This window comes from Buceros rhinoceros, unplaced genomic scaffold, assembly GCF_000710305.1.
Source record: "Buceros rhinoceros silvestris isolate BGI_N320 unplaced genomic scaffold, ASM71030v1 scaffold18735, whole genome shotgun sequence".
Classification (NCBI taxonomy): Eukaryota; Metazoa; Chordata; class Aves; order Bucerotiformes; family Bucerotidae; genus Buceros; species Buceros rhinoceros.
The window spans coordinates 3,021-28,491 of NW_010412586.1; the positions used below are offsets into that span (position 1 = coordinate 3,021).

Below are 25,471 nucleotides of genomic sequence, written 5' to 3' on the forward strand. Positions count from 1 at the left end.
CAGAATTCCTGTGGATTTTGTACATTTTGCTTAAAAAAAGTCAAATTCTATAAAACCCCCCCAAAAGGTATTTAAAATTAGCTTATTGCACACACTGCAGTACATTTGTATTTGTCTTTCAAAAGGGCATCTAGAAAAAACTCATCCGGTTTAGAAAACAAACTATTTTACATGGATTTCATTTCCTGAATGCATCGTCATGATGTAAACTTCTCGTTACTTCCACAAACCTCGTCAGTGGCCAAAACGCCAGCTCTTGAAAATAGAAGGGCCTTTAGGCTTCCCGTTACATTTGGATTAGTATCACATCACCATCTTGTGCCACGATTTCAAGCTAAAATACCATGGATTTGTTGTGAGGAAGGAACTGTACGAGCAGTATCATTCCAGCTACACAAACACAGTTCTAATCATTAAGGAACCAGGGTCAGGAATTCTAGTGGCCAAGCTGTTTTCCCAAATTATTTAGTGAAAGGAAAAACTAAGGCTCATTATGAGTGTAAAACCAAAAAGGGATTACGAATATTTCTCGGGCTTAATACTCTGTAATTTTATTATTTCCTTAAATATCATCTGGGGGAAGAACTGATGAAAGGTTTGTTTGAAATCATTGCTTTAAACAGGCTTAACTCCAGATTTGGACTGGCATATCAAAGAGAGTGGTCTCCGTATGGGCCCGTGTTGAAGGGGGGGAAAACGTCCCAGCCAAGAATTAATCTAACTGCAATAAATGGTGCAGAATGTTAATCCTCCTACTTCAAATAGGCTGATTGCCTGACTTCCTGCGGAAAGCCCTTCCATTTCTGCAGGACATGTAAATCAATAGGGATTGTTTATGGAGTGAATGTCTTTGAGTGAAAATAAAGGAGCTTAAGACCTCACACGGGCTGTTAGGTATAAACAGCATCTCCTTCTTGTGTGTGTTCTTGAAGCTAATGCAGACACATGTAGTCGTAACAGTCTAATCTCTGCACGGATAAAAGGCTGTACATCAACACCTTGTAGTGATTTGAAAAGATCAGCAGTTCTCAAAAAGTTACAATCTCCTGGTTGACAGAATTAGCACAAATCCTCCTCTTCCCTGCGCTGGTTTAAAGACACCATCCAGCAAAGCCTTAGCCATGCACGCAGTTTTAAACCTGGGAGTATTCGCACGCTTCAAACTTATTTAGCCTACATCTTAATGTGATTTCCTGGAGGTTGAGTGGAGTTAGCGTCTGGGTTCCCTCAGCCTGGCGAAGAGCGGGCGGTGTCAAACCCATGATTCCCAGGCTGTGCTGTCCAGTTTTATTGGCCGAGGGCGTTCGCACGGCAGTAAACAGTTAACGTGTGAGATGACTGACGTTAAGGACATGCTACAACGTAAGGACAGGAATTCTGTTTTTATCTGCTTTGTATCATGATGCTGCTTAAGGCCTTTGATAGATTGGAAATAAAACTGCAGTCAGGGACATGTAAATTAACTCTAGCAGTGATAGCAAAAAAAGGGACTTTTTTACTGAGAATCAACAGCCCTTGCAGAACCTACAGACTTCCTTCCCTGTAATCTGTAAAATAACTTGCGGTACAGCCTTGACTCTGTCAAATGCATAAACGTACCATTTTAATTTTCAAAAACTACTTAAATACAATCAACCTCAAGGCAGTTTAAGCAAGAGCTTAACTTTAACCACGTGCTTAAGCCCGCTGCTGTGTCACGTCTGCGCTGAATTCACCCACTGCAAACCTTGACCATGCCCTTACGCTCCTTCCCACAGGTGTTTGTGGCCGTGGGGTCCCCGGCACGTCAGGACCTCAGCCATCGACACGACGGTGTGATGATCCCTAATACCCTTCCGTAATTCAGGGCTGTGGGCAGTTAACTGGCTCTGCACTCACCACCGTCAGACGCCAGGCAGCAGGTTGTACCTTCCCGGGTCTGTGCACTTGCTCTTGCTCTAGACGTCGATTTTACGCGAGATTGGAATATCGTTAAAAAACTGCCGCTGCATTTCTATACTACCCAAACTATCTTTTCCCAAGAATATCATTGAAGTCCAAGGGGAAAAATAAATTACATTAAATAATCCTTATTTACTGCTGACTGTGGGATACATTTCCTCTGTAATGCACTAACTGGCTACATTTTGTGCTTTGCAAAACAAAATGAAACCCAAACAAAACAAAACAAAAAAAAAGAGAAGGGATTAAATATATATTTTTAGGTTAAAATATTCATAAAAACCAACTTTATCTCAGAAATATTCTGAGATACATAAAATAGAAGAAAATTAAACGAGTCTTTAGTCACAAAATGTACTACATCCCGCAATACTAGATTCAATTAATTTAATAAAATATAATATACATATAGATTCTGCACATTGTATTGCTTTTACCTAAGCAGAACATATGCTTAAGTAAGCGTGATATAGGTTAACCACTCTCTTAACCAGCTGGTTCTTTAATCTTTCTTTGGAAATTTTTACCCAGTGCCATTTTGGAATACAGTTTTTTTATTTTTTTTTTCCTATTACATGAAAGGAAGAAAACATTTGGCACCAACAGAAAAGTAACTCAGGGGTCCATTTCCGTTTGATCAAAGGAAAAGCTAGGAAGTGTCAACAAGTCTTTCTTTGGGGTAGGAGAAGTTGACATACTGTCTGGAAGCAACGAATCCCCCGTATCCATCGAATCCTTGGACTCACAAGAGGGAGCACGCCGTCGCAAGCAAACGTCTCCACTGGCAGGTGAGATGCTGTGGGGTCCTCTAGGTAGCAAACTCTGTCCATCGGGTGGATCTATAGATATACATGGAGGGCTCAGTTTTTTCTTCTGCCGCATTCCTTGCAGGCCTTCCATTTCACTTACCACCTGACTTATGAAGCCAGAAGAGCTAGATGTGGAATGGTGCTGAGGGCTGTTTTCCATAGAACAAATTTCTATTGAATGTCTCCTTTGATCATCTAACCAAGAGGGTGGTTTTTTTAGAAGACCCTGCGTGTCTACACTGTGGTATTTCTTCAGGTCCTTCAATGTAACGTTGCCAGTATTGCCTATGTTCCTCTTAGGAGTGAGAGGCTGAACCTCTGAACAGGCACTCGAGGCTGTACAAGTTTCTGAAAGGAAAGGCTCTGAGGAGCTGTTTGTTTCAGATGCTTCTTGGTCCATTGAATCTCCAGGTGTCTCCTGATACGAGTCTGCACAAGCACACGATGCTGGTGCCTGCTTTGAAATATTATACTGATTGTGGGAGTGCTGCTGCGTATGAACGCTCGCCCGGCTCCATGCAGCCAACTCATTCTCTTCTGAGGGCATCAGAGCCACTGATGACTCCTCCTTGGGCACAGCAGGGACATTTGGGTCAGAGACTTCACTCACCTCGGTGTGAAGATTCTCCTTGCTATCCAAAGAGTCGTTCTGTATAGCCATCTGTATCGGAGCACAAAGGGATCGGGGAGGAGGGGAGTTGCCAGATGAGAGAGACAGACCAAACAAAGGTTAGTACAAGCAAGGCACAGCATTTACAGGGCACTCAACATTGCTGAGATTCCTCAGCACAGGCCCACTGACTCCCGTAAGACTTGTGTTGTGGATTCTAGAAATACCCATGCCTCAGAGATCTTTGTCCATGGGTAAGTCACAGCAGGATTTGATCCTTCATTCTTCATAAATGGTTGGCCTTTAGCTTCCTCCTCTAAGGACGGAGGGCTGCAAAACCAGAATGCTCCCACCCAGACTTAGACAGATTCTTGTTATGTGAATGTCTACAGCAAAGCCCTTTATAATTTTGGCAACCCAGGTGTGAGTGTGAGAGGGCAGATGTGCACGCGAGCCTGTGTGTTCCCTTCTCTAGCTCAAGTGATGCTGAGGGCATGGAGCAGGATCTCCAGGGCCACCAACGCCAGAGTATCCATGCTCTGCGCCAGCATCAGGGTGACAGCCTGTCCCTGGCTTTGGTCCCCAGGCTGGAGCCCCAACTCTGCACCATCTTATGGCAGAAGAGGTGGAAAAGCTGGATTGCAAAGCTAGACTAATAATAATAATAAAGAACTGTAATTATTTCAACTTATTCTGGTGCTTAAGTTCAGGCTTCCTAAGGCACATTTTGCCTTGGCTGTCTTGAGCCTTATGCAGCATCAGTGCCTGCTGGCAGAGAACCTATGGCATGATTTTGGAGGCTTTGTCTTCTCACTGCACTGCACCCCTTGTCAAAAGGGTTTATAAATCAGCCATGTTAACTGGCCCTTAAAGGCAGAGTCTCAGTTTGAGAAGACTCTTAAAAGATCTTAAAAAGCCTTCACAGAGAAATTTGGAGGAAATGTGTACAGCTGGTCTCAGTCCTTTAGAGAAGTGTAAGGAGATGAAATTCCTCATGCTAAGGAATGCTTTTGTGACGAATCTCCCCAAAATGGTCTTAGAATTTCTATAAAAATTGTCTCACAAGGATTGTTTGAGCCAAATGATCTCTATTCAGGCAAAGCTCTCATCAGCTGCAGTATGCAGATGTGCGCACGCAGAAACACACGAGTCTATTGCTACATCGGCACACGGGGCTCCCTTTATCATCTGTGAGAGGTGAGACAATATATAATACAGCAAAGGAGTCCATCACTGCTGGTGAATCCTTTACAGTTAAAATTTTACAGCGTAATACCGGCAACTAACCACAGTGCAGAGCAGGGCTAATTCTGGTGTCCTCAATGCCAATAGTTTTAGTGAGTGTTTGAGAGAAGAAATCATGTTCAGATCCTGAGAAGAGACACAGACCACCAAAAAGCAGAATACAGAAGCAAAAAGTAATTATTGCAATTACTTTTGCTTGTACACCAACCTGTGTTGCACACAAGGACAGTGTTAGTCACCACCAGCTCTTTCTCCCCCTATGATACAGGCATCTTTGGTAGTTGTTAGCAGTTACTGTTTGTACAAGTGTTTTACTGGTTTGTTTCAAAACGAAAGGACCCTCTGCCATCCCATTGGGGTGTACACCTCTAGTTGGTGTGGGCTACACCTTGGATACACAGTCCTGGAACCAGAAAGTCAATAGAGTTTTAATTTCAGGTAGAATTCCCCTGGAGAAAAGCGTTTGTGCACAACACTGCGCCGCCAAGGAGATTATTCCTCAGCAGGGAATGTTCTCTCAAAGCATCCGATCCGCTTATCTTCGTCTGTGAGTGCATCGCTACTTGTCAAACTTCCCGGAGTCTAAACTGCACGTTACAGTGGGGACTGTGTCCACTCTCCAGCACTCTGGAGGGAAAGGGAGGTTAAACACACGGGTTTTAATGATGGAGGAAAGTGCATGGACCAGGTATGTGGTGGACAAGATTTATCTATATGCAGATTTAGAGACAAGGGGGAAGGGAAAGGAAAGGAAGGAAAGAAAAAAAAAAAGAAAACAAATCAGAATTACATGCAAAATATGCAACATAAGGAAGGCACTGCCAATCAAAATGCTTTGCTAGTTAGTGGTGGCAATAAAAGGAGCCAAGCAGAGGGTACCTGAGCAAGCAGAAGCACAGGGAGTGTAAAGGGAATTTTGCCTCTTTAAGAACTGAGCTTCGCAGTGTCTGGCCATCTAGACAGCAATTAACAGTAACAGCAACACTGCCCCGCTGCCAGGAACAGCCTGACTGCTCCCAGTAGCCACGCTGGGGCAACTCGCGACTCGGGAGCGTGCCCAAGGCAACACCTCGCTAACCTTCAGAAGGATCTGTGTGGCCTGTGCACCATATCTGCTCACTGTCCCAAAGCTTTTTTCTCTCTGAAATGTCACTCCAAGAGCATGCTCATGTCACTGCATAAGCAGAGAGAAGACGGAGGGGAATAAATTAACTTAAACATATGAAAAGGTTCAGAGAAAGAAGCCTTCAAAGACATGAATGAAATTAGGCTGAGGAAGACAGCTAACATGGTAATTTATTCTAGATAGATCGGTTCAAAAGGATGGGTCCGCTATTCATTAGAAAGCAAGAGAGAGTGGTTATGAACTGGAATCATGACATCAATTAGTTTCCCCATTAGCAGTGATTGGGGTAGCTGGCCAGCCCCGTGCAGGTGAATACATGCTAGGAATTTCTTATGTCAATTTAGTATTACAGACTAATGTAATTGTTAACCTTGGTACTTCATATTCATTTTTAGAGCTTAATGAATCAACTGTCTATTTTGTCAATGTTGATTAAAAGATGAAAGAAATGGAAATATTTTCATGCAGGAAAGAAATTGCCATTGAAAAAATAGAACTGATCTATTCTGCGTATATAAAATCAGGCACGAAACTACTGAAGAAAGCAGAGTTTGGGAATCAGGCGTGCCTCTGGTCCTGGTCCAGCTGCACAAGCAAATACGCTTAAAAATGTGAGAGCGAAGCACAAGTTTAAGTATTTTACTAAAAATATAAATTTAAACTTATGCTTCCAATCAACTAGGCTGGAATCTTTGATTAGATCTCTTAGATCTTTGGTTGAATCAGGAGTTAAATCAATGACAGGCGAAACCTAGGGATAACACCAGCTGCAAAATAATATGTGTTGTTCTGCATATGCTCAAACTTCTCAAAAGCACACAGGAGATTCAGAAGGATCTTAATTCTCAGCTCTCGCTGTTGAACCAGTATGTTGTCCCTGATGGCTTTGCATACGAGGTTTCCAGATTAAACAGTTTTCCCCTTTCAGGAAACCAGAGGAGCCAGAGGAAGGGTGGCCTGGGATGGAGTCTGCAGTCCCTGTGTCCTTTCAAGCACTGAGAACATCGCAGCGGTTACGAATCAGTTCCTTAACCCCAGCGAGCCCCTGGGGAGCATTTGGCTGCATTTATGAAGAGTACTGAAAAAAAAAAAAGTGCTAACAACGTGGAGAACGTTAAGGCATGTTGCCAAAGGAGATGATACTCATCATGCACATTCTTTGGAGACTCCTGGATGGCTTTCAGATCAAAATCCATCAACTGTTTTGTTATTTCTGCAGGAGAATTACAGTTCTCCAAAGGTTTCTCTGTGAATCCCTCCTTGAATTTAAAGCGTGGTTTACCTGGAAACATGACAATATAAAACCTCAGCTGGTTCGTGATCATAAGTCTGCTTACCTGTCTGCGGAGCAGCCTTTCAGCAGAAGGAGAGTGCACCTGCTGGGAAACCCGGGGTTTGCTCTCGCTCAACAAATGGTCATGAGCTCTTACTTGATGAAAGTGGTCTTTTGGAATTTGCAGGAGGGAGCTGGTGTCTGCCGGCTGTGACTGCACCGATGCCTTTGAACCTTGCGAGAGGCAGAAGAGACAGAAATGTGACATGTTCAGCTGGGGATTGTGTCCCAATCACAATGACCTTTCAGAGAAAACTGCTCCGTTGCACCTTGGACCATTCAGCCATGGCAAAGGCACTGAATTCAGCAACTAGCTATCCATGATGGGGGAAAAACTCCCACCTACTAATAAATTATTCCAAAACTGTCTATTATTTCATTTTTCTTGGCATTTTCTCCTGGCACAACAGGGACTAGCTTCTGTTAAGAACCGAAGATTATGAACTAGATGTTCATCTGGACTGGCAAGTTCTACATCTCTGCTTTAGAGCCAGTAACTTTGCAGGCAACTATACAGCACCGCAAGGATCTGGCTTTGAAAGACTCTAGCAAAGGATGCCTCCATACCTGAGAGTATGTGGAGGCCGGCTGCTGGGATCCCAAAACCAGCATGCACACTGGAAATGAAGAGAAAGGGAACGGGACCTGGCAGCTTTCAAGGCTAGTTTTACAAAGCAACCCACGAGAAGGAACTACATACTCTCCAGCCTCCTTCTGACCCTTTGTGGTTGCTGGCTACTTCTTCTAAAAGGTCTGAAACTCTGCACGCTCCTCCCCCCCAGGCTCAACATTTTTCAAAACAATTCATTTAACCTGGACAGCATCCCAGAGAATCTCATTTGTCCTGGAATCTTTCCCAGAACAACAGCCCCATTACGAAGGAGTATTCAAATAAATGCCTCCTGCAAGTGCCAGTGTTTCTGACAACAAAACCTTTCCCAGCTTGAAATATGGCTGAGTTGTGGTGATTTATTAGAGGCGCCTGGCACCTTTTGCTGTCTTCACAGCACTTTGTAATATTACAAACTGTAAACAGGTAGGGGTGACTTCCCCACCCTGAAAAGCAGTGACATTGTAGGTGGAACAGGACAACAATGCATATGCCGAGATTTGGGCACCGTACCCACCTCCGAGCACTTTGGCCCGTTTAAGACAATTGGAAACTCACCAGAAGGAGAAGAACACACGAGTTTAATTGCTTAATGTGGTTATGAATAAGACATCAGCTTTACCTTTCCAAAATAGTTCTCCTACATCTCAGTGGAGCAGTTTTTCCTGTGGATCTACAAGGGTGCAGTGCCTGCCCCCTGCAAGCCAGGACTGTCAGATGGGGCGGTTCACTTCTTCAAGCTGGAAACTGGGAAGTGAAATCTTGAAGAAAGAAGGGACTCAGAACTTACCCACTTTTCGGTCTAGCTGATGCAGGTTTTTTTCAAGACAGAACAAATGCATCTGGATTAAGGGTCAAAAATGAAGAACCTGAAACTCCCTCTGGAGCAAACAGGATTCTTTTGTATGGTCAGGGATTATAATTCCAAGGAATTTCTTGGCTGTTTACAGGGAACCATAAACTCTGGCTCCACTGAAGGTAATGAGAGTTCTGCTATTGACTCTAGTGGGATTTGACCAGGATTTTAGCTGCACCTTGTGCATTACGTGCAAGCAGGTTCTTCAAAAGACAGCTCTTGACCTTGAAAATTTTGTATTATGGCAGTGATTTCTCACAACTCCAGATTCATCTTCCTCCGTTGTGTCCACATTCTTTTTCTGCTGTTCAACAGTCACTATTCATCCGAATTCTTATTACTATGCAAATTTCAACATCTTATTTCTAATCTGTTCAAATCTCCTACCACTCTGAAGAGTGCTGAAATTATGTTCTGCTTAGAGGCTTTCAAACGACAATACTTGTAAAAACTTCTCTGTCTTATCTGCAACAAATGTCTAAAATAATGGCACGTTCAGCAGAACGATCGACAGCTACATTCCCTTACCTGCGGCAGGTAACCCTGAGCAGACAGAGTAAATGAAAGCACATTGATAAGCAGCAGGAGGCAGCTGCACGCCCAGGTACAGAGGCGCAGGTAGACAGAGAGCTCTTGGTATCTGCAATACGCTGTATCTAAGAATATCTCTGAATTTAGCTCTAAGGTGTATATCCCGACCACGCACACTGGGAAGGGCAATTTGACACTCTCGCATTTTTCCATTCATCTCACACTGAGATCTCTCTCGATTCAGCACATTTATGTTCATTTTACAGGCATTTAGAGACACTATTTCCCCCATCTTTCACATATGTTCCCACATAGAGCTTCTAAAACCTGCTAGAACAGGTACTGCTGAAAAAAAAAAAAAGACGAGGGAGTTTTTCTGCTGGCATTTTTGCTCTGGGGCCACAGTTAACTCAGGTAGTGACAGATGGAGCCCAGGCTATATGGACTGTAAGCTTCAGGGAACCAGGCAGGGGGACAATCAGCGCTGAGCCAGGCCAACTGCTCACTGTCACATTGCCAAAAAGTTCAGAGGAAAGGGGTTACCTTTAAGAGCTTGGACTTTGTAAGCCGTGGAGGGTCTTTGCAAACTGTGGAGGGTCTTTGCAAAGGCATTCCACAGGCCTGGACACCAAAACCTCACAACTTGCTGCCTCCTACTGAACAGCTTGGAAAATCCCAGCTGTTGCAGGGACTATTGGAAAATCGTGCTCTGGTCCTAGCTGAAAGATGTGTACCTGACTGGGACTTGTGATGTGCCGGGTTCCTCTCACCCAGGGAGGCAGGGCGGGGGCTGGAGTACGGCGGTTGGAACATGTAGCTGTCGTTTGGCAAAGAGTGGGTGCGCCCCACTGAAGGCTTTCTCACGCTCAGCAAGTCCTTGCTGGGGGACAGGGTCAGCGTGTCGTCTTTGGAGCGGAGATCAGCCTACGGGGAAAAAACCAGTGAGGAAGGAAGACATGATGGAGCGGGAAGAGGAGAAGTGCCCAGAAACGCTAGCGACAGCCATTGCAATCAGTATGGCACGATGGGCATGCACATCGTCAGTATGTACGGGGTGCACGAATGGATCTACCGGGAAGCTATACCCCTCCTTTTGTATTGTCAATAAATTGTCACACAGAATGAACCACAGAAACGGAGGAAGCAACACCATAGTAATAAACCATGACTATTTCAGGGATATGCAAAGAAGGCATCATGCCTCAAGGCCAGCAAAGGTCACATGCTTTGCATAACTTTGATCCTCTGCAGTAACAGTAAAGCTCTCTCTATGTGCCCTCCTCAGACTTCTGCAAAGGTGAGTCGTTTCCTCTTCTCACAATAAAAGAAAAAAAAACAAACAAAAAAGAGTTTACAGAAAATATTCTCTTTTCTGGCTCTCAGCACAGTTTTATTGGTTTTTCTTCTCACATAATGAATAACTAAACCCATTTTATTGAAAGAGATCTCTAGACCTACTGCTTCAGGGTTAAAGCCGTTCTCTAATTAGAAGGGATCTAATGCTAGCGAGGGTTATTGTATATATGTTGACTGTGGAGTTTTTACAGCCAAAGAATCTCTTGGAATGGGCAGCACCAGGGGCGATATCAAATGAGGTGGATTCAGGTCTGATTTCATAAGGAACTGTCTCCATCCTAGAAATGTTCTTGGGAGTTACTGTGTTGGACAGTATTAGCAAAAATGGAAGCAAAGTCAGCTTCCCTGGGTATTTCTAATGAGAGAATTATTTCCTCTTTAAAAAGTCCCCATTGAAATGCACAGAAATAAGATGTGCCACTGCAGTCCCATACAGTCCCATTGCTGATCATTTGGGGAAAATGTTACATCTTATTTTCTGACAACTCTTCCCTTCACTCAGTGCATTATATTTTCTGAAATCAACACTGAGATTGTTTATCCAATTTTATCCTTCAGACATAAAATCAAAATTTCACTATGGCATTTCATCTGCACAAGAAACACGATGAGATTAAAAGGAATTTACAAATAGGAAAAAAAATGAGAAAAAAAGAAGAAAAGGAAAAAAAGGAAGACCACTGTTGTAAATTTTAATGAAGGAAAATGGATCTGCACTGTCATGCAGCATCAGTTTCAGTCCTTGGGAAGCTGCCGATTTGGATATAGCCTGGATATAGCCTAGCTAAGAGAGACTGCAGTCTCCTGATATAGCTCACGGAAGGAGGGCGAAACCTGTGCTGGTAAAGCTGAGACTTGGGCTTTGGGAACCTCTCTCCGCCTCCCCGCCTTCCCCTTCCAAGCAGTATAGTTTTGCTATTTGGCTTTCATATTATTTAGCTTTTAAAGCAGAAAAGATGGCCTGAAACCTGAGATTTCACATTCCAAACCATTTGGATCCGAACAAGAGAACTTGGATTCGAGATCCCTTCCAAACCCAACCTTTAACGAACCTTTAGGTTCATTGACAGGATCCAATACCACAGTGGGCTTGTTTCCACTTTCTGATCACCTCGGGGGAAATCTGGTGAGTGAACTTCATGAAAACCATTCAAAATGGCTGCAAAATGATTTTTCATTTTCAGTCCCGAGTCCAGCTCACAAACGGAGCAGCGGCAGCACATGCCTTTTGGTTCACCGGTAGTTTTGAAAAACAGCTTGTTTTGGCTTGACCAAAAATCAAATCTGAATTTTCCATGAACCAAAAAAAAAAAAAGTCGCAACCCAAATCTATTTTGAGTCAAACAAAACAATGTGAGAGATTTTTCAACTGAAGCTGAGTCTAAATGAGCTGTAACAATACTGCATTCAGAAAGGATTTCAATGAAAAGACACACTTTTTCAGGAGATTGGGAAACTGTTCTGACCAAAGCACTTTGTTGGTGTTGACACAAATTCACAAATGCTTTGTTCAACCTGGTTTGGGGGTTTTTTGGGGTCTAGGGGTTTGGGGGTTTTTTTGCGTGTGTGTTTTTTAGTGTTTTTTTTTTTTTTTTTTTTTTTTTTTTTTTTTTTTTTTTTTTTTTTTTTTTTTTTTTTTTTTTTTTTTTTTTTTTTGAGAAAAAATCATCTCTCTTGGCTACACCCTTCAGACTTTGTCTGATCTTGAGGTTGGCCTAATCTGATTCAAAACTCAAAAGGCTCTCTCCTCAGTCCAGCTCTCCAGACTAACTAATCTTGAGACAAAAAGTTCAATACAAAACATTAAATGTAGTTTACAAAATCTTTTGCACGTGATGCCATGAAGCATGATGGGAAATATTGTCACGGTTTAAGAGATGTTTCCCAAATAAGTGCTAATTAGGATGACGGTCGAGTAGAATGGCAGGAAATTCATCAACAACACAAACATCCAAAGGCAGGTACATGAACAACAACAAAGAAAACAAGAATGATCCAAAAATGTTGGAAAAGGAGTTATGTCTGTTGTACAGCAGAAAAAAAGCACTTGACTGCTACACAGCTAAAAATGTCTAATGTTTCAAAGAGAGATGGTTAAGGCAGGGTTCAAAATACTGGTTACTTCATTCAAAAAGACACAAAATAGTCCATTTTTTTTTTCCAGCGAGATGACTGCTATTAAGAATTCGCAAACCGAGCAGCATCTCGGAGAGATCCCCGTCTGATATTTGTAAAACAAACAGTCTGGCACCAATCAGGCAAAAAGCCTTGTGGTGCCTGCGCTCACAAGGACAACAACCCATGGCAAACCAAAGGGCTGTAGATGACCCCTCAGCAGAGGACACATGAGTCATTAGCCCATGGGGGTCTCTTCCATCTTTTTCAGATGGGGAGGAAATTTCAACCTTGACACTTCCCAAAGCACTTTTTCTTACAATTGGTTTTACTTGTAGAAAACATAATTGGTTTTACATTAGACGCCAAAGGAAAAATAGAAATAAATATGTTCCTCGCAAGGAGCCAAATCTGTGGACAAGAGCAATAACAGCCCAGGACCTAATGGCATTAAGGACAACGTCCTGCTCAGGGGAAAGATTGGTGCTACTTGGCAATGGGCTTGAACTGGAAATGCCATTAGGCAGGTGCAGAGCGGTGGAAGCAGTATTTCGAACCCTGTAAACATCAGACCGTACAGCGACCAGTGTATGTACATTGCTTTCCAGAGCATTAAGTATGTGTGTGTTAATATCATCAGGAAAAGAGTCATCCGTCAGAGCTAAGGACCAGGACTTTTCAGAGAGAATATCTGACGTCAGAGACAGAGCCTCCATCTCAGCTAGAGGGATCTAAAGGGAGAGATGATTAAGCATAAGAAACCAGGACACAAATCTTTTGGAAAAGAAAAAAAAAAAGTATCATAATCTAAATACTTCTAGACACTAAAGCAACATCCCTGCAGTGGGAGAAGCTACATCATGCACATTTTAACAGGGACAGAACATTAAAGAAATGAAATATAACAAGGAAATGAAAAAAAGAGTGGGACGGTCCTACTTGAGTGCTTACCAATGGTCTGGGAGGGAGTTTAAAACCGTACACTAACGCCAGCATTGTATTTTGCTGTTCTCCTGCCTAGATGGAGAAGCAACAGTACCGTTCCTTTCTTACTAGAGATATTTATTCTCTTGGCTGTGATCAAATACAACAAGTTTTCTATAAGAGATGTGGAAGTCACTCCAGGTTTTGGAGAGAAAGGGGGGAAAGGGGCTGCAGCATCTCCCCCAGAGCAGCATCCTGGTGCCAGGCACCACAAGGAGGGATGTTTGCCCTGAAGTGCAGGCTCAGCCCTCCCCAAATCCCCACCCTGGTATGTATCTGGGGGGCTGGTGCCCACGGCACTGGGGACAGCATTTCATCAGGTAACCTACAGACCTGGCTCACGCTGCCTGGTCTGGGCGAGTCCCAGCTGCTTCCTTTTCATTTCTCACTGTGCATTTTTCCCCCCTATCCTCTATGCTTGAAAAGCCTTTCAACAGCAGTATTTCTTCCAAGAGAAACCACAGGGGCCCAGATCTGTTGCATTTAAGATGTCAGAGGGCTGGATTTTCTCACTTTTAGAAATGGCATCAGTGGGGTGAAATAAACCCAGCGATGAGTGAACCTTGAGAGGCTCAAAACTTCAGCTGAGATAAGTAAGAGGGTCGGGCTCCTCTCATCTAACCTCGTGTTTGATAGCTTCACTAACACAGTCATCTGCTGGCAGTGGATGAGAGAGACGCTTCGGAGGAGCTCCTGATTTCATAGGAGGCTCCCCAAAAAGGCATCGCCGCAAGGGCTGCCAGCACGACAGCGATCCTTAACCGGGACCCTCCGGCCGGAGCCCAGGCGTGCGAGGAAAGGCTGAGCTAGAGTGCGGTGGACACCAGCAGCTCCTGCCTGACAGAGCTGCTCTGCTGGGAGCTGCTATTAATCAGGTTGCTTTCAGCAAGTCCCAACGCTGCTCTAAATTCCTGACTTGCCTGAGAACATGACAAATGGTGTGAACAGAAAAGCCCAAATGTAAACAAAACTTCAGCCCTCTTCAGCCTTCTCTCTCCCAAAATTGAGTTTGATGCTGTCAAAACATTTTGTTGGAAACATTCAACTGATTTATAAGGGTTTTAATTACAGGGGGAGGAAATGAAATAGCTTAAATTTTAGAAGAAAAAGCCATTGCAAACTGGAATGCTATATTTTTTCATTAAAAAAAAATGTCAAAACAAAACCTTTTTTTCTCTTTTTGCTGCAGCAGCACTTTCTGGTAAAAAATGTTGTGACAAAAAAATTTCCAACCAGCTCTCGCTGAGTTTCTTAGTGACCCTCTGCCTTCCCTGCCAAAGCTACCGCCTCTATTCCTCCGGCAATTCTTAGACACAACCACTTCCTATAGCTTAATAGACCTCAATCTGGAAAGCGAAACGCAGCAATCAGAGGGAGACATGTTATCCCGCTATGTAAAGATCTGCAGTAGGATTTCATTTTACCTAAGCTTGTTTCTTGCCTCTAATGAACCACTGAGTTGGATAATTTAGAGTGTCAGTGAGCTCATAAATAAGCACACTGATTTAACAAGAAAACTTCTGCTATTTTTAGCCAGAAAGGAAAAAAAATTAGTTCAAGAAATATGGAATTTGTTCATTTTCAACTGCAGAGAAAATATAGATGTGGTCACTGCTGTGGATTTAGAGAAAATATTTGCTCTAAAGAACACTATGCTTGAGAAAGGAAGTATTTTATTCTAAGAAGTAAATGAACTAATTTTAAGGAAGCATTACAGCCCCCGTTCGAGAAAGCACTGGAGCACACAATTACTTAAGTACATCATTACGGGGTGCCTTGCCTTCTAAACTCAGTTTAGATCAGAGATGAGGATCTTTTTTACAATGACCCACTTGCAAGAAGCCTCTTTAGGAAAACCTTTTGAAACTGGATTTTCATGCAGGCACAAAATGTACAGACCATTTTAGGATCCCCAGCAGCTCAGGCTCTGCTCTGGGAAAACCTCACGGTGTACTCCAGGCTCTGCAGACGGGTCCTGACGCTGCCACAGAGTGCGGGTTAGGAGCAAGAAGCCAACTACAAGGACCCCACTGAAGGTTGAAGACAGGGTTTTGTGTATTTTTCCTACAACACTCATGGACAGTAAATTCCCGTCTTGTTGAAGGAGGAAGCTCAGAGCCTGTACTTTTCCTCTTGCATTGATATACGTCATAAACCAAGATATTATCTCAATTCCCACAGAAAAAGCCAAAATGACTTATACTTCAAAACCCCTGTGACTCCATTACATAAAGAACTTTAACTGTCTATTAAAGATCTCAAATCGAGTTTGGATTGAGACTTGGCAGGAAATTAGGAATATTAACCTGGTTCTCAGAGTTGTAATATTCGGGAGCTGGGAGGGCATAATGATGGCACACAGAGCCTGACAGGTTGTCCATCAGCTTCAGCTCTCCTTCCAGAGATTCCTGGATCAGCAGTGATATGGTATCAAACAAGTGCCTTTCCTAGGAGGGGTGGTGTACAGCATGAGAAAGGGAGAGCGAGCCAAAAAGAGAGAGGAAAGAAGCGAGGGACAGAGACAGAGAGAAAAAAGGACAGTGTGTAAAACCCAACGAACAAAAGGGGAAAAACAGAACAGAAGGGGGAAAGAAAAGACGGAAGCGTTCAGGGAGAGTAGCAGTAACAGAAACAACGGGACAGGAGAGAGAGAACAGTGCAGTAATATCACGGTGAGCAGTGACAGCTTTCTCAGACATTACTAGAGACCGGCCCCGGGACTGTGGTGCCCCCGCTCAGGGCCCTCGGGGACAATTCTCGCTCTCAGCAAGCGGCCGGTCACTCCTGGGATCTGAGCTGTATAATGGGGCCGGTACAGCAGCATCTTGATACTCGCTGCTGTGACCTTCGACAGCCACTGCCGCTGTAAGGTTTCTATACCCACTGTCCACACTTCTGAGCAGAGGACCTAATACTCGACACCTAAATCCACATCCAGAGGGCACATAAATTAAAATAACCTGACTTGAAGAGAAGCTGAGCACCCTGTCCACGAAAGCTGCAGGCGACCAGGATGGACACACACCAGGTCACTAATTCATGTGCCAGACATGGGTCGAGGTGCCTCAGTTGTCCTGGCTAACATCAAAGCAGCTGACCACAGCCTAGGCAGTGGGAGGTTACACAGAGCAGGGTCTGGCTTTCGCAAGCAGCATGGGAGCAATTTAAGGCTTGCACCTTTCACGTAAGGAATGCCTGCTACGTACGATGAAATGAGGACCGTTGTTGGAGTCAAACAGCACACGGCGCAAAAATCCTGGGGAATAGGCAAGCAAAAGAGCATGCTGACCACATCTCCTTACAGGATTGTGTCCTGGGGATTGTATTCCTCTGCTACCGTGCTCAAGCATCAGATTAGTCCTGAAGATTTTAGCTGGGAGAATAAATAGTTAGAATAAAAATCTCCTGGAGGTTTTTGAGGCTTCTGTTTGAGTGAAAGAGCAAGAAACTCACTCTGGAGATTATGACTGGAATAAGCCCTTTCCAAAGCCACCTTCAGAGAGGGCAGGTTTACCAGACTGAAGAGCTGAGGGTATCCCTCCCACTGATCTGTCTTGCAGTTTTGCAATTCCTCTCTTTGCCGGTGTGAGGACTGATGCAGCACAGCAGTGCTGAGGGCAGTTTGCTAATACTCTGCTTAGCATGTACAACAACAGCTGGGACAAGTTGTTTCTTCCTAGAAGATGTAATGAGTCTGGATTTCCCCATATTGCCCTGAATTCCTTTTTCGTGTGCCAAAGAGCAGCTTTGGACTCCACCTCAGACATCAGTGACTCCTAATGGCACCAGAAAGTTCCAGTAGCTTAAGAACTGAAACAAAGCTTAAGCAGGGATTTACTCTTTTCCACCCTTGGACTAAAGATCATAAACGAGTTTTTCATGCATTAGAATACTCATTAGTCCACCCCAGGCAGAAGCCAAGATACACTGTTGTGAAATCATGATGTAATAAAAGCTAATGAGCTCTGTGTAAGTTTAACCCAATTTGCAGCCAGCTAAGACTAAAAAAAGGCTGGACTGTTTTTCTTGCAGAATTCCAGCTCTGTTCCCTCCCAAAGGACCTGTCTGGGTCTTGACCTCACCTCTATCATTCCTCAAACTGAGGTTTCATCCAGAAATGGGGCTGTGGAGAGACTTACTGCAGTTCGTAGCAGCTGCCACATCACCGTCCTGCTCTCACACTGCTCCTGCTGGTGGGAGTTTTGCCACCAGTTCTGGTGAGCTCAGGTTTGAGTTCCCTCTGGATTATTCTATTGTGAAAATAATCTTTTCTTACAAGCTTGACTGCGGGGAGAGGTTTTAAATTGAGGTTACATAAAACACATTTAATGCTTAAGCAAAGATTAGCCAAGTTTTACCCCTCTTTTACGCTGTGGTTCATGGTCTGCATTAGAAAAGCAAACACATTATGCTCGTGACTTTGCTATCACAAAGGACCTAGCCCAAACTCTGGACTAGAGCGAATTTGGAGCTAGCCCTGGACTTGGTGGCTTGGGTACATCTCCAGAACAAATTGCAAAGCTCTCTACCTCCAAACAGATGCATCAAGGTGGTCTGGAGACCTGCCTAGGATCTTCCCTGAAGCGTCAGTTCCCACACCACGCAACAGTCAGCAGACAGCGAGGAATACAAGCCCTGGACGTACAGTACACCCACTCTTTCATTACCAACTCGTGCATGTCTTCCCCTAGCAAATAGGCAGGTCAAGCCCTCTTCACCCACCAACCGAGATTCTCACCATAGGGTAAACTAATGAGAGCTGAGAATCCACCTTGATTTGCATGGGATTGGTACATCCTTGGGGGCTCTCAGGTCTCTCTCCACCGGCGCTGCCTGTCCACGCAAAGATGTCTGAGGAGCAGGGCTGGCCGGGAGTGATGGTCTTCATTTCCATCTCCAGTTCTGCTTCGAGCTCTGCCTCCTCCTTAGCCTCCTTGTTGCTCTCCTCCAAATGCTTCATGAGCACGGCGATCACCACGTTCACCAGGACAAACTGGGCCGTCAGCACGAAGGAGACGAAGTAAATGGGTGAAATGACAGTGTTGTAACAGGTGGACTCCTGGTCACAGTCTCGCAGCGTGTCCTGGGAACAGTGGGGAAAAATGATGGAGGGATGTGAAGAGGTTCCACCACAGACCTCGACCTGGTCATCTGGCTGTAATGGGTTCTCCTTTCATGAATAAAACTGAGAAGCCTGGGCAAATTTCATGTTTAGAAGGCAAAATATTTGCCAGCAAAACCTTATGTTTCTGTGTTAGTCACCACAGCAGGAAATGGTCCTTGGGACGTGCAACAACAGACATCAACACCCTGCTGCTCCTGAAGGAAAGGCTGTTTCACCAGGTTAGAGGCCAAAGACACAAGAATGGGGCAGATGGAGCCAGGGCAAAGCAGGGTGCAGCTACAACCCATCAGCCACCCCACAACTGCTGGGCTTGCAGACACTCTTTACTCATGTTCACCCCCTGCCATTAAGACCTTGGCCACCTAACACTCACCACGGGCTACGAATGGACAGAGAAGTGATTCCTTCGGGCTAGCTAGCACCTTGTGTACTCACAGACCGGATTTCTTCACAACTGCATGCCTTCATGGCTGTCCCCTAAGAGAGGATGATCTCTCTCAGAAACCTGGGTTTTCCCAGAAAAAAACCCACAAATACCAACAACAATAATAGTAACTGGAGACTTAAGGGAAAAAATAAAACTAATGCGTGTTGCTGAGCTGAACTCATATTCTGCTTGAGAGACGAGTCCCTTCATTTATTCCTCTTCTTCTTAAGTTGTGCTCTTAGGTTAAAAAAAGGGAATATGTGGAGCATGCCAGGAGCCTACGACCACATGCACCGCATTCTTGGGAGGGGGGAACAGAATTAGAGACTTTGTCCAGTGCATGAATGAAGAGACCAGCTCACTGCAGGACGTGAATGTCCTGGCTGGGCATCCTTACCCGCCTGGAGCAGAGGGGGCAGCTTCCAGTTAAGCAGTTACAGGCAATACTCGTTTTCCACAGGTCTCTTACCTTCATTATCCCATTCCAGTTGTCCCCCGTGGATACTCGGAAGAGAGTCAGAAAGGCCATCCCGAAGTTTCTGAAGGTGGCGTGCCGTCCCAGCCCCTCGCAGGGGTGCGTGTCGTCGCACTCTGTGGGATCAAGCGCAGCCATGAGACCCCTGCTCGCACACTGCTCCCACCCCGGCCACTGGCACGGGAAGACTCACCAAGATCTCCAAACAGCTCCACTCCAAGAGCTGCAAATATGAAAAACAACAACATGAAGAGAAGACCCAGATTCCCCACCTGGAAAGAGAAAAAGAAATGGGGGAGAAAAAAAAAACACACAGAAAAGAACATTCATTGATTTTTTTGTTCCAGACCTGTTTCTTGCTGTATTCTTTAATCCAAAACTTAAATTGCTTCAGGGGAAAAATGACCTCAATGTGAGGACTGTGTCTCAGACTGTGCTTCGGAAGGGAAATGTGATTCTCTAATGACAGTAAAGATAAAATGATTAGCATTCCTCTGCAGTAGGAAATTAGCTCTGGGCCAGTGGAGATCTGGTTTGATATGGCAGTGGGTTACCTGCGGCAGCGCTTGCATCACGGTGTCCAAGAGAGCTCTCATCCCTACAGCCATCTTCAGCAACTTCAGCACTGCGGAAAACATGTTTGTAATATCATAACGGCAGCGTTAGCACCGAGGCGCAAACTCAGACCCTCTCCCAGAAGCCACAGATTATAGTGAAAGAAATGTGAAATCCTGTCAAATGTTCCCCATTAGCTGCTACGGTTCCTGGCCTTTTTATATTGCTCCTGGTTGCTTGGATACTATCACAACCCCATGAATAGCAGCATCACCTACCCTGAGATTTGGAGAAAGTGTTATCGTTCTGCCTGGAGTTCCCTTTCGCCACTTTATCTGTGTTGGCCCCATCTCCTCCTTCCTCTGGTTATCATGAGCAGTTACTTTCCCAGCCCTGGGGCTACTTTCCCACTTCCATAGGCTACCCACTTTCATACATGATTCACCAAGGAACTGATTTACACCTCTCTTCCAGAAGGTTGCATTTCCAATTGGAAACCGCATATATTTTTAATTCTGAAAGGGATCCAATGCACAGGAAAAAACTTTTTTTTTTCCCCTTGAGACAGCAGCATTTCATTTCTCCTCCAGTTCCTTTGCTTAAATGAGGGCTGCAATCAAAGCAATTATGCCTCAGAGCACAACGCTGCCCTTCAGGAGGGCCTGGGAGTACTTTATTAAGGGCCCTGAGCACTCACATTTTACATCTTCATCATTTGACCCTGAGACCTCCCTGTTCTGCAAAAACAGGCCCTGAAGAAGCTGGCTTCCCAACTCGGGGACGTGTTGTTGCAAGTCTGAGGGGACAGATGGATGCAGAGTGACAAGGCATGCTTTGTCACCAAGTGGTGAGATGTAAAGTCCCAGGGGAAATTCAATTTATTAGATGCTTGTCTTTTAAAGCCAACATACTCGAGTTTGTGCTCTGTAATCCCCGTTAGAGATGACTTTGATTTGACTGGCATATTTTCTCCAGGTACATCTCTGGGAGTTACAGCCACAGCTATTTCTACTTTATTTCTAAGCTCTCAGCCTTCAAGTCCACTTAAGATAGAAACACATGGGCAGTTGGATCAGCATTTTGGCTCCTCACAAGTATTTTCCCCCATTGTTGTACTTGTTTACAGCCTGCGGATGCCAGAACTATGTACGTCATGATGGGGACATGCCCCAGAACTGTTTCCCAATGCTTATCTCTCTCCTGGAGGGCACCCTGCACCTCGAACACAAGCCAGTTCTGCTTTTTTCGTCTCACCTCGAGCAATCCTGAGAACCCTCATGATTCGGATAATAGTGGGGTTAATTGGTAGCGAAGCGTTCACCTCGATCTCTTCCAAAGTGATGCCCATGATAGACAGCAGCACAATTGCCAGATCTAATTGGTTCCATCTGGAGACAACACAAAATGAAGTTTAACATCTACTAAGAAGCTGGCAAGGGGAGGTAGCTTGTTTCACATGAATTCCAGTTATTTCAATGGTTCTAGTGCTCAAATGAATCTGCAGCATTTTTCTGAGGGTATTATACAAGAGCAGTTATGTTATGAAATCATTATAACTAATGCATCTCATTAGAAAATCAGCCAATTCCAAAGATATTCTTGACTGAGGGGAAACTGAAACAAAAGCTGGGCAGTTTTCTACCCAGAGGCTGCAGACCTCAGGGGACACGCTGTGGTATCCGTCCTGCCACTTTAGACACAACACTCATGGTGAGATCTACCCTAGAAAGAACCGGAGCCTGTGTCCAGTCCTTGCAACAAAAATCACGCTGAGCAAAGGAAAGGCCCCGAGGATTCATGCCGGGTGGGAGAGAGGCGCAATCCCAGCAGGGTCACCCAAAACCTGGGGTGAGGGGTGAAACCATTCCCCAGCTGCTGAAGGGCTCGTGTCAAGTCCTGCTCAGTGCCAGCGCTCTTGGTATTAACATTGAAGGAGGCAAAAATGAGAGGAGAAAGATTCACCAAATCTTTGTGAGGTAAGAGAGTGAAAATCCAGAAAAAGAAGCTGTTTCATTTGCTGCGCTGCATCTGCATAAAAAGAGGTGTCCTTTCACTTCCGCTCAGGAACTGCTCTCTCTCGGCACAAATTCTGTCACTTCACCAGGTCCTCCTGATTACATGGACACACAAGTGGTGTGAGAAGAGAACCAGCTGCTCGGTGGCAGACTTGCTCCTATTTTGTCCACTCCCAAGTGCCAAAGTGGTGCAATCACACTCTTGGCATTCACGATCCTTTCTCCAATTCACATCCCGAGCCTCTGCCTACCCAGGTTGCAATCAATCACAACAAAAAATGTTCACACGTGTCCAACTGACATCACCGGGAAGAGCATCAGGGTCCGTGACAGCGAATTTGGGCAGCTGTCTCCAGAAACCTGCTGCTGCTCCCGTGCTCGAGACAGAGCTTTTGTTACCTGTCTTGGAAGAACCGACGAAAGCCAAAGGCGATGAGTTTGAAAACAGACTCCAGGACAAAGATAACGGTGAAGATGTAATTGCAGATCTTCAGGGCTTCATCAAGAACCTGGGATGCGGACACAGGACCGGGGTTAGGTGCTAGCTCTGCCGAGGGGCTTTGCTGCCTGCCCCCCTGCCCCCCTCTTCTTCCACCAGTTACTCATTTCCAAACTACAGATGAAAGGCTCCAGCCATGGGCTGTCTCCGATGACAAATGTCCCAGGGAAAAGTCCTGGCACTTCACAGAGCACCCAGCCTGCATTTCTGCCTGGCCCCAGCCCAGCTGAAAGAACTGACACAAACCCAAGGCACCGCTCAAACCCCACAGCAGTAACACAGCCCCAGCTGGGATCCCTTGGGCGACTGGTGAGAGCTGTTGCATTTGCAGATGTCAGCAGCACAAAGCCCCTCGTGCTTTCGGCAGAAAGCTGAATTTCATCCCACCGCTCATTTGCGCACTGCTGCAGGAGCCGTGGGCTGGCCGGATCTGTGCAAGTGCTGGCCAAATGGCTTCTTGGTGACAGCCTGTCATTTACTCCTCACCTTGAGCTTTTGGCAAGGAGCAGGAGAGGGATGGCATGCCAGCAGGAGAGAGTGCCTCCAGTTTTCCTCTGCCCACCCTTTCCTCTGCAGAAGTCACAGCGTGGCCATTAACTACAGGTGCCTCCCGGCTGGGGCGACATGTGCACAGCCAGGCGCTGAGCCACGTCGGAGGTGATTTCATCCCCAAAGTCCTGCTTGTGAAGGAGCACTGGGGGAGCAGCATCCTGCACGGCCTCCTAAGGATTGTGCGTTGAATTTCTCACTGCTGGCAAAGGGGCAATAACCGGTCCAGGGCACCATCAGGGAATGTGGAAGATGGCAACAGAGTGTTCTCAGACCAAACCCAAGACTGGCAGCAGAAATGATAGCAGCAGGGGTTTAAGCCACACACGCTGCCTTCATGCTATAGTTTAGCTTCAAATGTCCAGGGACAAAACCCACCTCCCCTGTCTGAGAGTACAAGCCCACCAAAGGAAGGCGTGTCTCTGAACGAGCCTCCCTGTCGTGCTGCAGAGGACCTGGGCTCTGCCAGCAGATGAGCACATTCATCTGGCAAAAGCAGATCTGGCCCAGCAGCTCTTTGCTCGAACCACCTCTACGCACACTGCAGCTCCTCCGCTACCGGCAGCCGCAGCAGCCCCGGCTGGGATCTCCCCCGCAGGGTATCCCACCACCAACCTCTTTCAGCACCAACGCGCCGAGCAATCGTGAGATAAAGCTCTGTGGCAGGTTTAGCCTTTCCAGTCCCTAGGGGAGACCAGCCATCAGCCACCCAGACCAGCGGGATTTCGGGGCCCTGATTCAGCAAGACTCTTAAGCGCGGTCATGGCTCTAACCGTGCTGTCATCTCAGCACAATCCCAGCTTCGAGTTATTACCCAGAGGCCGCATACCAGAGGCTTAGAGACAAAATGTTATTTTCCTAAAGAAAATGAAAAACAAAAGCCTGCCCCAACATTTTTATAATACAAGAGAAAATGAAGCTGCAAAGCGACTGTGCTGAGACGCACGCCCCAGAGTGCTTCCAACACCGGCTCCTCAGCCAACAGCCTTTTTCATCACCAGATGACTGAATCATGCAATGAGCCTTCCAGGGTATTTAAAGGTGACTTGAAGAGAAACAATAAATTGGGCTCGTGCCCTTTCACTTTTTGGCGTCTTTATGACAGGCTACAGGATATTTTTCCCCTCGCTTGCACGTCTTAGTTGTTTGGGTGTTTTTATATTAAGTATTCAAGTCCTGTCTAGTCTTAAAGAGTATCTCCTCCCATTGTGTGCTGTATTTATTCATTCTGAAAGTGGCTAATAAAAATAAGTACAAGTTATACGGCAAAGGCAGCTATTTCCATTTCATTCTTACGCACGAGAGACTTGACACCCCAGGACAGGCTGTTTTTATTTTCAGATTATGACAAAGACCTGGGCACTTAGCACACCAATATTTAAAAAAGTATTTTAAAGACCAGCATGGAATCCATTGCCCGGGAAAACTGGGCCCTATGGGACATCAGGGATTTAAAAGAAACTTCGCAAAAAGAAGCACGTCACTAATTCTTTTTTCCTTTTTCCCTTTTTTTTTTTTTTTTTTTGGTGGAAAACCTAAGGCAAATGGAAGATTTCAATGACGGTCTTGTCTAGCAAACCAAACCAACCCGCTCCCACCCTCATTTTCAGAGCAGTCCGTTTTCACTTAACCAGAAGGGTGGGGCGCAATGGGATCCAGGTACCGAAAGCCATGGTGGAGCTGGAAGGCAGCTGCCGGGGGGGTACACCCCAGCGGGCAGAGGGACAGCTCGGGCATGGTGAATGGGTGCCCTGAGGTCTAACAGCCAAACCGGCCTTAACTCTGCCCATCCGCACACCCCACCACGGCGGAGCGTATCCCCCCCAGCCCTTTCCCCCCTCTCTGCCCCAGTACCTTTGGCTGCTGGTAGTGCTCCATGGCCATGGTGATCACGTTGAGGCCAATCACTCCAGTGATGAACAAATCCAGGTAGTGGCTGGTGCACATCTGGTGGATCAGGAGGCGGAAGCGGGAGTAATCTGAATAGTAGGGCTTACACTGTGCTTCTGCAGCGGGGAGGGGGAGAGCGGAGAGGCACGTCAAGTCATTTCTCTGTGTCTTTCTGCAGTCAATGCACCCTCACTTTCCAACTCCAAAGACGATAGATTCTAGACCGATTACAGCAACAAGCTGTCTTTTTTATTTCCTTTTTTTTTTTTCTTGCTGGCATGTTACCATTTTTAATACACAGCAGGGCTCCCGTCATCCTACAGCCATTAAACATCTTTGGTGGGACACGCGCTATACTCAGCCTTGTGGCATCAGGGATGAGGTGAGCTGGGATTATTGTGCTGCTAAAGAATTTTATCC

General features: G+C 45.4%; 1 protein-coding gene across 1 annotated transcript in view; it reads right to left on the reverse strand.

The window, feature by feature from the left end:
• Positions 1 to 2,556: 2,556 nt before the first annotated feature.
• LOC104493732 (voltage-dependent T-type calcium channel subunit alpha-1G-like) overlaps positions 2,557 to 25,471 on the reverse strand; it is a 37,111-nt gene continuing 14,196 nt past the window's right edge. Inside the window, exons 7-17 of the mRNA XM_010136461.1 lie at positions 25,016 to 25,167; positions 22,513 to 22,622; positions 21,353 to 21,486; positions 20,098 to 20,168; positions 19,737 to 19,815; positions 19,538 to 19,659; positions 18,255 to 18,599; positions 15,823 to 15,963; positions 9,796 to 9,985; positions 7,069 to 7,238; positions 2,557 to 3,411 (exon numbers count right to left, since the gene is read on the reverse strand). Coding sequence (XP_010134763.1) covers positions 2,557 to 3,411; positions 7,069 to 7,238; positions 9,796 to 9,985; positions 15,823 to 15,963; positions 18,255 to 18,599; positions 19,538 to 19,659; positions 19,737 to 19,815; positions 20,098 to 20,168; positions 21,353 to 21,486; positions 22,513 to 22,622; positions 25,016 to 25,167 — 2,369 coding nt within the window. The remainder of the gene's footprint in view (positions 3,412 to 7,068; positions 7,239 to 9,795; positions 9,986 to 15,822; positions 15,964 to 18,254; positions 18,600 to 19,537; positions 19,660 to 19,736; positions 19,816 to 20,097; positions 20,169 to 21,352; positions 21,487 to 22,512; positions 22,623 to 25,015; positions 25,168 to 25,471) is intronic.